Source organism: Myxocyprinus asiaticus, chromosome 30 (assembly GCF_019703515.2).
Source record: "Myxocyprinus asiaticus isolate MX2 ecotype Aquarium Trade chromosome 30, UBuf_Myxa_2, whole genome shotgun sequence".
NCBI lineage: Eukaryota > Metazoa > Chordata > Actinopteri > Cypriniformes > Catostomidae > Myxocyprinus > Myxocyprinus asiaticus.
The window spans coordinates 4,930,290-4,943,688 of record NC_059373.1 but is presented as its reverse complement, the minus strand read 5'-3'; the positions used below and the strand labels follow the sequence as shown (position 1 = coordinate 4,943,688).

Here is a 13,399-nt window from a genome sequence, read left to right as displayed (position 1 = left end):
TTCAAAAAAAAAAAAAAAAAATAATCCTGAGATTGTCAGTAAGAAAAAATAAAGCTCAGGTCAATTCGCCAACAGTTCAGACTTTGCTTCGATTCATGGGATTCAGCACCATGAACAGAAACATCCATACATGCAAACGTCAGTACAATAGACAGAGATCATATCTCATTCTCCAAAGAGCCAAAGACACATTTTCCACAAATCATGTGGCCTCTCTGAAAATGGACCAGCATTTTTGAAGTTCTCTTCTGTCCTGTCATACCAACAGGAACTGTTCAAAAAATTAAAGATTCAGCTCAGTGGAGTATAACAGAACACAAGTAAAGGGTTCCCACTCTTTTCAAGGCACGAGTTTCCAGGACATTTCCTAGACACTTTATATGCCTAACAAGTGTAATATTTAAGCAAAAACACATGCGTCCATTTAAATCGAGCTGTTATTTTGCCGTTTCTGTGTGTTTTTATGGTAGTTTCTCACCTCCAGATAAGCAGTTTGCTCCATATCCCAGTGTTATTATTAAGTAAGTGATTTAATTAAATAAATATATAGTATGTATGTGCTGCACACTTCAGAGTGCTCTCAGTCTCTGTCATCTCACATACACAAGAGTGCACATGATGATCATGATGAAGTGTTTTCAGCGTATGAGCGGCTGGCTCTACACATTCATTTTGAAGCACACATCACTTGCAGATTATTTATTTATTCAATTAAATCAGATACTTTTTTAGTTTAATTATCATAATAGGGCATATCACAATTTTAATTTGATTAATTGTACTTTCAAACATTAATTTTCATCCAAATATGTCATTCCATGACATACTGCGTTTAATTGCTAATGCCATTTTTATGACGAGATACCATGTTTTCTGCATACTACATGTGGTAACCACGGTATAAGCAGACTCTGATTGTTGAATTATTGAAAATGTATTCACATCCCGAGGTATTAAGGCCGAATCACCACACTACCAACCCAGGGTGAACGAATTAAAAAAAAAAAGAAAAAAAATCAGTGGTCTGACTATCTTTGTTGTCTAAAGTTTATAACTCACAGGGCTGTAAACTCATGAGTATCAAAAAGTTGAGAAAATCACTGATCCACGAACATTTCTGGGGTCATTTTATTAAAGAATAAGCTAAAAGCTCTACTTAAGCTATTTTAATGATTCAAGTATAGAAAATTATCTGCACAATTGTGCAGAATTAGCAGCAAAAATAAAGGGTATTTTGGTGTGGCTTGCTTATGTTTCACAAATTTGTTCAGTTTCATTAATTGATTTGTTTAGTGACCACTTCTGGACATACCACTAGGTAGCGACAAATGAGCATCTTATGTGCAATGAGTAAGTCATAGAATCATTTAGAGTGATTTACGACCAAAATCTACCAAGAGACTTTACACTTTGGTGTGAAGTTGGAGCCGAGGTTGCGCTGACGCGACTTCAATGTATTCGGCAAGCTGATGCCATGTGAAAGCCCTTCAATATGTATAAACATCAGTCACTTTTACACACTTCCGCTCTTTTCTCTCCATGATGAACAAGCCGAATCTGAAGTGAACTAACAATATGCCCTCTCATTCAGTCGGTCAGTACATGTACCAGGTCATTCAGTTTGTTTATGAATGAGAAGTTTCACGAGTGCCGCTTCTCACTGTGCACGCGCTGCTCTAGACAAGCACACGATTGGCCGTAGCTGTAACCAATCATGCGATCTGCCTCGGTGGGACCGTGATTGCCAAGCACATGATTGGCTGCTGCTGTAATCAACCACGAGGGTGTGAGCACCCTTAACCATTGATGTTGTTTCACAATGCGCAGCTGCCGGGAGTGACAAACCTATACGTATATACTATAATATAACTGTACATATAACGAAAACTGTGCTAGCAACACAGTCAAACCTTTCATTACACTAAAATATTTTCCAGGACAAATAATTATTTTCCAGGACATTTAGGTATTTTTTTTAATTTTCCATGACTTTTCCATGACTGGAAAACTGCATTGCAAAATTCCAGGTTTTCCAGGAGGCATGGTTACCCTGAAGAATCTCAAGATGTGCTTATCAAATTTATTTTAACACATCATCTTAAAAAGGGCATGTCATGCATTCTGGCACACATCTAGCTCATGCTTAAAAAAAAAAAAAGAGCAGACAGTCACAAGAAAGCATCCTGTATGACTGACCATTAATTCTTAACCATATTCAGAGGTATATAGATAAAAAGCAGCAGCATTCTACAAAGATCTGAGATAAAAAATTCAGTACTTCACAATAAGATGAGCTTGATGAACAAGAGCATTAATGTAGTTATATAAAAGAGGACACAATCTATCCTCAGTGCCCCTGACGATAGCGCCAGGCCTATGGCCTGCTGATGAGCACCATGCTCTCAGTCCAAATAACTCAAAATCAGATCTGGCTCAAGGCAAGATTTTCAGAGCAGCACTGGCTCTGCTTAAGGTATCATGGTCTCAAGAATATGCATCAGAAATCTGGAGGACAGAGGCAAATATAGTGGGAGACCCGGATAGCTCTGCATTTCTAGATATTTCTGAAGCGCCATATGGTACCGTAAAGGGTTGTCGAGGGACTGGAAGTGTTATTGTAGATTAATGTACAGTAGACAGTAGTCCAGTTCAGTTACTAATTGGCGTTCACACTGACAGCGATTTGCAGTAGCAAAGCAACTAGAAACCATTCGCTTTCAATTAAAGTTGGCATTTTGAGGTGAATTTAATTTGTCCTGCCAATAAATAGATCCAATTCCATTTGTCTTGTATATCCTCAGGGAAATAAAGTTCTAAAGTCTAAGGGGCTGTTTTGACCGAACACTAGAGAAGCTAGAAGCAAGGAATTCAACAGAATGCAGGTGGCTCGAGACGTGTTTTAAAAGAAATGAATAGGGAAGTATTTCAATGACAAATGTCTTTGAAAAAAAAAAAAAAAAGCACAGTAATTGCGCTAATGAAAAATAATGCATTACATTAACAGTGCTTGCATTTTTTGGGGATGCAATTTCACATGGTGGTATATTTAAGCTGTGAATATTTTAACTGAAAAATGTCGCACAAAATTGAAACAAAAAAATCCATTATATGTATATATATATATATATATATATATATATATATATATATATATATATATATATATATATATATATATATATATATATATATATATATATATGTATATATATATATATATATATATATATATATATATACACATACAGTGGTGTGAAAAAGTGTTTGCCCCCTTCCTGATTTCTTATTTTTTTGCATGTTTGTCACACTTAAATGTTTCAGATCATCAAACAAGTTTAAATATTAATCAAAGATAACACAAGTAAACACAAAATGCAGTTTTTAAATGAAGGTTGTTATTATTAAGGGAAAACAAATTCCAAACCTACATGGCCCTGTGTGAAAAAGTGACTGCCCCCTAAATCTAATAACTGGTTGGGCCACCCTTAGCAGCAACAACTGCAATCAAGCATTTGCGATAACTTGCAATGAGTCTTTTACAGCGCTATGGAGGAATTTGGCCCACTCATCTTTGCAGAATTGTTGTAATTCAGCCACATTGGAGGGTTTGAGCATGAACTGACTTTTTAAGGTCATGCCACAGCATCTCAATAGGATTCAGGTCAGGACTTTGACTAGGCCACTCCAAAGTCTTCATTTTGTTTTTCTTCAGCCACTCAGAGGTGGACTTGCTGGTGTGTTTTGGATCATTGTCCTGCTGCAGAACCCAAGTTCGCTTCAGCTTGAGGTCACGAACAGATGGCCAGACATTCTCCTTCAGGATTTTTTGGTAGACAGCAGAATTCATGGTGCTATTTATCACAGCAAGTCTTCCAAGTCCTGAAGCAGCAAAACAGCCCCAGACCATCACACTACCACCACCATATTTTACTGTTGGTATGATGTTCTTTTTCTGAAATGTGGTGTTACTTTTACGCCAGATGTAATGGGACACACACCTTCCAAAAAGTTCAACTTTTGTCTCGTCAGTCCACAGAGTATTTTCCCAAAAGTCTTGGGGATCATCAAGATGTTTTCTGGCAAAAATGAGACGAGACTTAATGTTCTTTTTGCTCAGCAGTGGTTTTCGTCTTGGAACTCTGCCATGCAGGCCATTTTTGCCCAGTCTCTTTCTTATGGTGGAGTCATGAACACTGACCTTAACTGAGGCAAGTGAGGCCTGAAGTTCTTTGGATGTTGTTGTGGGGTCTTTTGTGACCTCTTGGATGAGTCGTCACTGCGATCTTGGGGTAATTTTGGTCGGCCGGCCACTCCTGGGAAGGTTCACCACTGTTCCATGTTTTCGCCATTTGTGGACAATGGCTCTCACTGTGGTTCTCTGGAGTCCCAAAGCTTTAGAAATGGCTTTATAACATTTTCCAGACTGATACATCTCAATTACTTTCTTTCTCATTTGTTCCTGAATTTCTTTGGATCTCGGCATGATGTCTAGCTTTTTGAAGATCTTTTGGTCTACTTCACTTTGTCAGGCAGGTCCTATTTAAGTGATTTCTTGATTGAGAACAGGTGTGGCAGTAATCAGGCCTAGGTGTGGCTAGAGAAATTGAACTCAGGTGTGATAAACCACAGTTAAGTTATGTTTTAACAGGTGGGGCAAACACTTTTTCACACATGGCCATGTAGGTTTGGATTTTGTTTTCCCTTAATAAAAATCCCTTCATTTAAAAACTGCATTTTGTGTTTACTTGTGTTATTTTTTACTAATATTTAAACTTGTTTGATGATCTGAAACATTTAAGTGTGACAAACATGCAAAAAAAATAAGAAATCAGGAAGGGGGCAAACACTTTTTCACACCACTGTATATACACACACTGTATATACACCGATCAGCCATAACATTAAAACCACCTGCCTAATATTGTGTAGGTCCCCTTTGTACCGCCAAAACAGCGCCAACCCGCTTCTCAGAATAGCATTCGGAGATACTATTCTTCTCACCACAATTGTACAGAGTGGTTATCTGAGTTACCATAGACTTTGTCGGTTCAAACCAGTCTGGCCATTCTCTGTTGACCTTTCTCATCAACAAGGCATTTCCGTCCACAGAACTGTCGCTCACTGGATGTTTTTGTCTTTGGCACCATTCTGAGTCAATTCTAAAGACTGTTGTGTGTGAAAATCCCAGGAGATCAGCAGTTACAGAAATACTCAAACCAGCACATCTGACACCAACAATCATGCCACGGTCCAAATTATCTTTATTACTCAACAGGTAAAATCTTGTCCATTATATTTGGCTTTGCAAATTCACTCTAAAATTTCACTAGTTAGAATTTGATTAGTTTAATCTGACAATAACTTGGGAAAAAAGTAGCAAAAAACGTGTACAGTAAGGCACAGACGTAACACTTTACAATGAGGTTCCATCTGTTAAAATTAATGCATTAATTATCATGAACAAACAATTAACAATATATGTTTACAGCATTTATTAATCTTTGTTTAAAAAAATACAATTGTTCATTGTTAGTTCATGTTAGTTCACAGTGCATTAACTTATGTTGACAAATTAAACTTTTAATTAAAAAAAAATGTATTAGTATATGTTGAAATTAACATTAACCAAGATTAATAAATGCTGTTAAAGTATTGTTCAGTTCATGTTAACTAATGCTTTTAAATAATGTTAAGAAAAGAAAATGTCTGTAAAGTGTTAGCGGCACATACAGTATAATGGGGCCAGCCCATAAACAAGACAAACATGTTAACATGATTTAAGTTTGATAAAATCGGGGATTTACCAGATTACAGGGTTTATCTGTGTTATGTCGTTTTTACAGCAATGTTTTACATTTGAATATAACTTCATGCATACTAAGTTAATAAACTATTTTATTACACTAAAATCATGTTAGTGCATATAATGCCTACGTCTTGTGGCAATACTTTTAAAACAATGTGTAATTTAATGTTTATGGCTGGCCCAATTTACCTCCATTGTTAACGCATTACTGTAATCGCACTTTTCGTTTTTTTTTATTTTTTTATAAATGCGTCGAAATATTTTTTTGCGGTAATAGATTCTGTTGATTGAGTTGAGTTGAGACTTTTATTTAACCTGGAACATTTCTTAAATCTGGCAAAGCTCCTGTGCAACAACCAAAGACGTCCACCTAGTGCAAGTTCATATACAGTACAAAACAAAATTCCTTAATGTGGAAGAAATGTTATTTAATTACAATGCATTATCACGTCATGCCTAGCTACAGTAGGAAAGAGTATAAAGCAATGAGAGTATTATACAGATTTATAAAATATTGCAGAGAGGACTGTGAAGTCTTGCATAGTTTGATGAGCTGGTTGGAGTGAATTCAGAATGTATAATGCAGAGTGTGTAGCTTGAGGATAAAATTCCTACCTTGACATGGTTGTATTCATTCTTGTTGCTGTCAGTGCTGACTGGTTTATTTTCAGAGCGTTGCTTTAGGACCTGTCGCAGTGGACTGGATACTGGCAGACCTGTTACACTGATACCATCTGAAAACACACAACAATATACAATATCAATAGATATGGACACACATGACTATAGCAGCCAATGGCCAGATAGAGAGCAAGAGAGAGAGAAGGCAAAAAGGAAATAGAGACCACTATCTCCCGTGACTTATTTGCGGAAGCATTATACACCTATAATTCCTCATATTCCAAGCGGGCATATTAGGAGGAGATGAGTGGATGTGAATATCACTTAAACTGTCTCCTTTCTATCTTTCTCTCCATCTGCTTTTCTATCTCTCAGCTCATCTGTTTATCCAGCAGTAAATGCTTGAAATAGAAATCCACAACATGACCGTTTGAAAGATGGTAAGGCGGAAAAACTCTGTCATAAATAAGGCGATAGAGTCAGTGTGCTGCGGCGGCTCAGTTGAATACAGTCAGGTGGAGTTATTTTATCTTTAAAGCACATACGGACAAAGGCATAAACTCACAAACACACACACAAATTCATTCAAGGGGGAATCATTTGGGCTATTTTTAGTAAGAAGACATATATATGATGAATTATACTTTCATCAAAACAGACTTAAACTGCCCTGGCTTTTGGAGCAATCTGCAAGCGGGCAAAAACATAAAAACGCAAAACTCAGAAATACAAATCCTCTGAAGCACAACATTTATACTGTAGAACTCTACACATACAAAAACATTTGGTTTGGTGCATTTGGCATAAACTTATTAAAAGTGATTTATAGTAAGCATATATGATACATTGTTTTATAAGTAAATGTGTTGGAATGGATATTAAACCATGATCATGGCATTGCTATCAAGTACCCTAATATTCAGAACAGTTACAGAAATACTCAAACCAGCCCATCTGGCACCAACAATCATGCCACGGTCCATATCACTGAGATCAATTTTGATCCCCATTTTGATGGTTGATGTGAATATTAACTGAAGCTCCTGACCCATATATGCATGATTTTATGCACTGCAGCCACACGATTGGCTGATTAGATAATCGCATGTATGATTGTTGGTGCCAGATGGGCTGGTTTGGAGTATTTCTGTAACTGCTGATCTCCTGGGATTTTCACACACAACAGTCTCTAGAATTTACTCCGAATGGTGCCAACAACAAAAAACATCCAGTGAGCGGCAGTTCTGTGGACGGAAATGCTTTGTTGATGAGAGAGATCAACAGAGAATGGCCAGACTGGTTCGAACAGACAAAGTCTATGGTAACTCAGATAACCACTCTGTACAATTGTGATGAGAAGAATATCATCTCAGAATGCTATTCTGAGATGTGGCTTGGCACTGTTTTGGCGGCACAAGAGGGACCTACACAATATTAGGCAGGTGGTTTTAATGTTATGGCTGATCGGTGTGTATATTAAACATTGTAAACACTGATTTATCAGTACATTTGTTGGAATGGGAGTCAAACCCATGATCCTGGCATAGCCCTACCAGTTGAGCAGTAAAAGTCGCAATGATTTTACTGTGCTTTTTATTTGCCCATTAAGTTTTAAAATAAGTACGTCATTAAACTAGTTTTGCAATCCTTTCTTGTTTCACAAGATGTGTGTATGTAAAGATAAATGTTTTAGTAGTGTCTATCTGATTTAAACGTCAGTAGCAAAAATGGTGTTGATACATTTGATTAATTTCTGCAAATCAGTTCAAACTGTTTTATTTGCGTTATACATACACTGCTGTTTCTATCGCTGTGTTGTTGTTATATTGGAGCATAGGAATAAAATGATTCAATTTCATTCCACCTTGCTTTTATTTAGTGACAAACTGTTGAAATCATGCCTTGCTTTTGTTTGTTTTTTTACTATGTTTTTAATAGGTTTTTATTATTATTATTATTATTATTATTATTATTATTCTGTTTGGTCTAAATGATGGTTCTTTAGACTAAAAACTTCACCCTAAAATGAAAATTCTCTCATCATTTACTCACCCTCATGCTATCCTAAATGTGTATGATTTACTTTCTTCTGCAGAACACAAATTAATATTTTTAGGAGAATATTTCAGCGCTGTAGGTCCATACATTGCAAGTATATGATAAACAGAACTTAGAAAGTCCATAAAGCACATAAAGGCATAATAAAAGTTATCCATATAACTCCAGTGGTTAAATCCATATCTTCTGAAGCAATACGATAGGTGTGGGTGAGAAACAGATCAATATTTAAGTCCTTTTTTACTATAAATCTCCACCTTTGACCAGCCCCAACTCGTATGTGGAAGTGAAAGTGAAAGTGTAGATTTACAATTAAAAAAAGGACTTAAATATTGATCTATTTCTCACCCACACTTAATGTATCACTTCAGAATATATAGATTAAACCACTAGAGTGGATTGCTTTTATGCTGCGTATTTTTTAGAGCTACAAAGGTCTGATCACCATTCACTTGCATTAAATGTTCCAACATAGCTGAAATATTATTCAAAAAATCCTCATTTGTGTTCTGCAGAAGAAAGAAAGTCATACACATCTGGGATGGCATGAGGGTGAGTAAATGATGAGAGAATTGTCATTTTTGGGTGAACTATCCGTTTAAGCTGTTTCAGAGCAAATACTGTATATAAATATGCCGTAAAAAGGCTGAAAAATATCAAAATATATTTTTACTTATATTGCCCAGCCATAAAAACCAGCAAAAAAAAAACTAGTCATCACAATTTGTTGAGCTCACATGAGTAGAGTGCCATCATTATATGGTAAATTTCTATTTAAAAAGAATAAAAATTAGAAATAATAGCTTAGTGTCTGGCAAAGCATGGAGACTGTATTTTTCGAGAAAACACACAGGCACACAAAGACATTGTGCTCTAATTGAAGGTGTTTCTATAGCGCTGACATTTCTGGATTCGACCTGCTTTGCCTCTGTCTGAGCCAGAATAATGAGGGCAAATTGCAGCGTTTGCCACTCACAGATTTCTTGCCGTATCTTAGGCATACGTTCCATTGCACTCAGATGCATCCTAACATCCAGGAGGAGAAAAGTGCATATACGAAATTCCACCTCCTTTCTTTTTGCACAGCAAATCATATCTTATTTTCACCAGAGAACCTTCTGTCCTAGAGATACTCAGTAAAAAAGAGAACCATGCAATCACAAAGAGTTTATTTTTATTTTTTTTGTAGGTTCTGAAAGGCAAGGTAAAAGCATTCAAACACTGGACAGAGAGAAATGGCCCACATTTACGAGTCCCACGCCTCTGAAACGGCATCACTTCCCTTCAATTGTGTCTGACATGATATGGCGTAATGTCTCCTGCTAACTTTACAAGACTCTGTTGGCCAGACAGAGCAACAAGAGAGGCATGAGGTAAGAGGAGGGTGGAGCTACTAGAGAGACACAAGTTCAGAAGAGGGCGGGGCTTAGAAATAAAAAGAGTGGTGCGATTGCATTTATTTGTTTAATGTGGGTACTTCCAAAGGATAAAAAACAATATATACCCTAGCTTTAACACTGTGATTTCAGTCAACATGGCGTTAGTGGAGCAGACCTCATTTATTTTCTGGCTTAAGCAAAATCGGAGTTCATTCCTATTTGACATCATGAGTACAGGGGATCGGCGGTTGGCTGACATCACGTATGAAGGTTAAATGTTTACCTTCAGTGAGCTCTAAGTGGGGAGGAGCCGTTTCCACCCCTTTAATGGAGCCCTGCTTATTATGTTGCTCTTGCGTTGACATTTTAACATTCAGACACTAATGTCTTTAGTCTGACGGTCTGCCCCCCATCTCCCCCCACACTTTGATGGAGAGACAATTTATAGAGGTCGTTTGAATGAATGAAGTACTAGCGCTGAGGAAACAGTGTGTTAAAGTTCCTGAATGCCCTAAACACAAGAGACACGCACATTGCATCTCCATGATGACATCACCACTATCAGAGTTAGAGCTATGCTGACAGCAGAGACAGAGAGAGACACAGAGAGAAAGACAAAGGGCAATAAAAGGGGGACTGAATGTAATTGCCCGGACAGTCATAATAGAAGGGGACGTGAGTGAATTTGGAAACAGCAAAACAATGACTGTAATAAAAAAAAAAATTTTTTTAATCAAAATCATCATAAACTATAGAAAGTACAACAGCTAATACCATGAAGTATACATGATTTGCAATTTAAATATCACATACTGTATTATATATATATATAAATACACAAAGAAAGAGACGAAACAAGTGTAGGTCAAACATGTTGAGTGATCCAAACATAATCTGCAGCCTGAAACTGAACTTTTGGTCAGATTTTAGGAGTGAATGCACTATAGGATGCTCCCTTGCTCCCTATTTAGTGAATGACTTAAACTCCAATGTGCTGTCTGTCTGCACTGGTCTAAGAACAGTTCGAAATTCCATATAAATCCTCTGAAAGAAACATTTTTCAGCTTTTGCATGAATACATTTATTCTCAATTTAAAAATGCATAGTAAATATATAGTAATGCTTTTACTAATGTTAATGAATAGAACTGTACTGTACAGTGATAACAAAATAAAACGATACCAAAAAGTATGTTAAAATTAAGCAGAATTACCCACAGATGTGTTCATGTTGAAAAATAATCTAAATAACTTCCTTGTTTTTTCAACGTTTAAGAAAATGCGGTCCTAATTTCCACATATGTGGACATTATGTTTATCAGCGTGCTGATGTGCGAAAATTGAATGATTCTTTTAAAGCGGCATATCAAACGAAACTAGAGACACTACTCTTTACAACCAAACAGTTTTCAATCAAAAAACGTAAAGGTTTCTTACCAGAGGCACTTTCTAGAAATCAACTTCAAGCTGTTGTGTCACATGACGCGGTGCGCCATAAGTTGAACCCTTAAATGACAGTCTAGAGTGTTGTGAGCAGTATTCACTCGGTTTTAATTAATTTAAATTATGCGTTGCTCATAGCAAAGCCAAAATACAACGTCCACACATGTGGACACAGGGTCGCACAAAGTTAAAGATCTCAAGGTGGACACAAAATTGCATTCCTCCTGTAAAATAAGCTAAACGCAGCGCAACAAATATAACAAGATGCAGATGTCTCGAGACGTGCTTTAAATATATATATCTTTTTTTTATTTTTTTTACCTGACAAGACGTCTAAAAAACGTGCCCCTCCAGCCCATTATGATGAAAAAATAGTGAGATGAGCACAACGGTACAAGACATACGTCTAGTGCATTTTTACAAATAAAAACAATGGGAAAGCTGCAAAGACAGATGCAAAAGCACGTTTGAAGGGGATGGCCCCTAAGAGCACAACAGCTTCATAACTGGAAACTACTGAAGCGTGTTCATAAAAGATCTCAAACAGTAATTAAACACCAAGTTAATCACAGACACAGTTAAAGCAGATCATTTTTAATGGTTCCTAAAGTAATATCCAGCAAAACGCGACAAACCTCACATCCCATTATGACATCACAATGGCGAGAATGATGAGGAACCAATCAGGAAATTACGAAAAATCATACAGCAGTTCATCTCAGCAAACAGGCATGGCGCTTTATAGACTTTGGAGTTTTAATGACTTGATTTGTTCTTTGTTTCCTTGGTTTATTCATGTCCACGGTTACAAAGTACCATGATGAAGAAAACAATGCTGTCAAGTCTTGCTTTAGAGCTAATATTACCTCTAAATGACAGCAATAATGTATTAGTACCTGCGATAGCATCAGCAATGTTTACAATTCATTGCCCTCAACATGCTGCAGTAATAGAAAGGGATTTAAGACGTCTTATCAGCCTAATTCAGATAAATTATTATTGCAACAGTAATTAAAACATTTTAACACTGTCTGTGGAGAGACTTCGTTACGGAGAGAAAAGAGGAAGTTCATCTATCAGCTGTCTGTAATTCAAGCAAACACACAGCAGACACAAGACAACGCTTCCGGTGAGAGAATGCTGTGCGCACCTGGTTGGCACTTCTCGCCGGTACTCATGATTGTGTTTGTTCTGCGTGTTTGAATGTTTGGACTCCCTCGTTTGCTTTGATACATCATCTCTTACCTACCTTGGACTATACCCTGGATTAACTACGAACTTCATAAATTTATCCACTGGATTTGCCATCTGGATTTGCTTCGGGTTTGCGTGGCTCTTGCTATTAACTATACATCTCTCTGCCGCCAGCCGCCAACTTCCGCGATTCTCTGCTGTACCTCCCCACATAGTTGGTGAGTGAGTCTCCATGCTCTCGTTCAACTGTAGTGGACAGTATTTGGGTGGTGGGCTACTGCCTGCTTCTCAAATCACTGGAAGGTCTCTGTGTCTCTCTGGTGTTGTACAAATGGCGACAGAGCGTATCAACTCCGGTGCACACTAGCAATTATGTTGCGCAACCCTTACTGATGTCGTGCTTCCCCTGCTGTTCGTCGTTGATCGAACTATGCACATCTTTGGACTCAAACATTCGCCCCTGGCCTGCTTAGAGCAGGTGCTCTAGGATTGTTGATCGGCTGCGTCCTTGCTATGGCACTTAGCTATTCGCTGCTGCAACTGCGTAGCTTGAAGTCTCGCTCCTGGCTCGATACAGCTACATACTGCCTCTATAAAGTGCTTGGGATTACCCAAAGGACGCGCTACATCCATCGATCTCCTCATCACTACCTCTCATCTCACTGGTATGGATTGGCACGAGTATGGATACTCGTTACTCTATGCCTCCTGCAGATCATCGTGGGAGAAATTATAGCTCCCTAACAGCTATTCCATGCGAACCGCCTCACCAACACTGATCTATGTGTCATGACTGTTTACATCCTGCCATTGCTCTGTTTAACTGCCGGCCCCTTACATAAAAGGCCATACTTACATACAAAAATCATTGACTGCCATGAGATTAGGACCTTTGAATA

At 37.6% G+C, this 13,399-nt stretch overlaps 1 protein-coding gene across 2 annotated transcripts in view; it reads right to left on the bottom strand.

Moving 5' to 3' along the window:
- The window catches only part of LOC127420854 (trafficking protein particle complex subunit 9-like), a 267,206-nt gene that overhangs the window by 135,435 nt on the left and 118,372 nt on the right, over positions 1–13,399 (bottom strand). For both annotated transcript variants that reach the window (XM_051663428.1, XM_051663429.1), the window contains one exon: positions 6,422–6,540. In XM_051663428.1, coding sequence (XP_051519388.1) covers positions 6,422–6,540 — 119 coding nt within the window. The remainder of the gene's footprint in view (positions 1–6,421; positions 6,541–13,399) is intronic.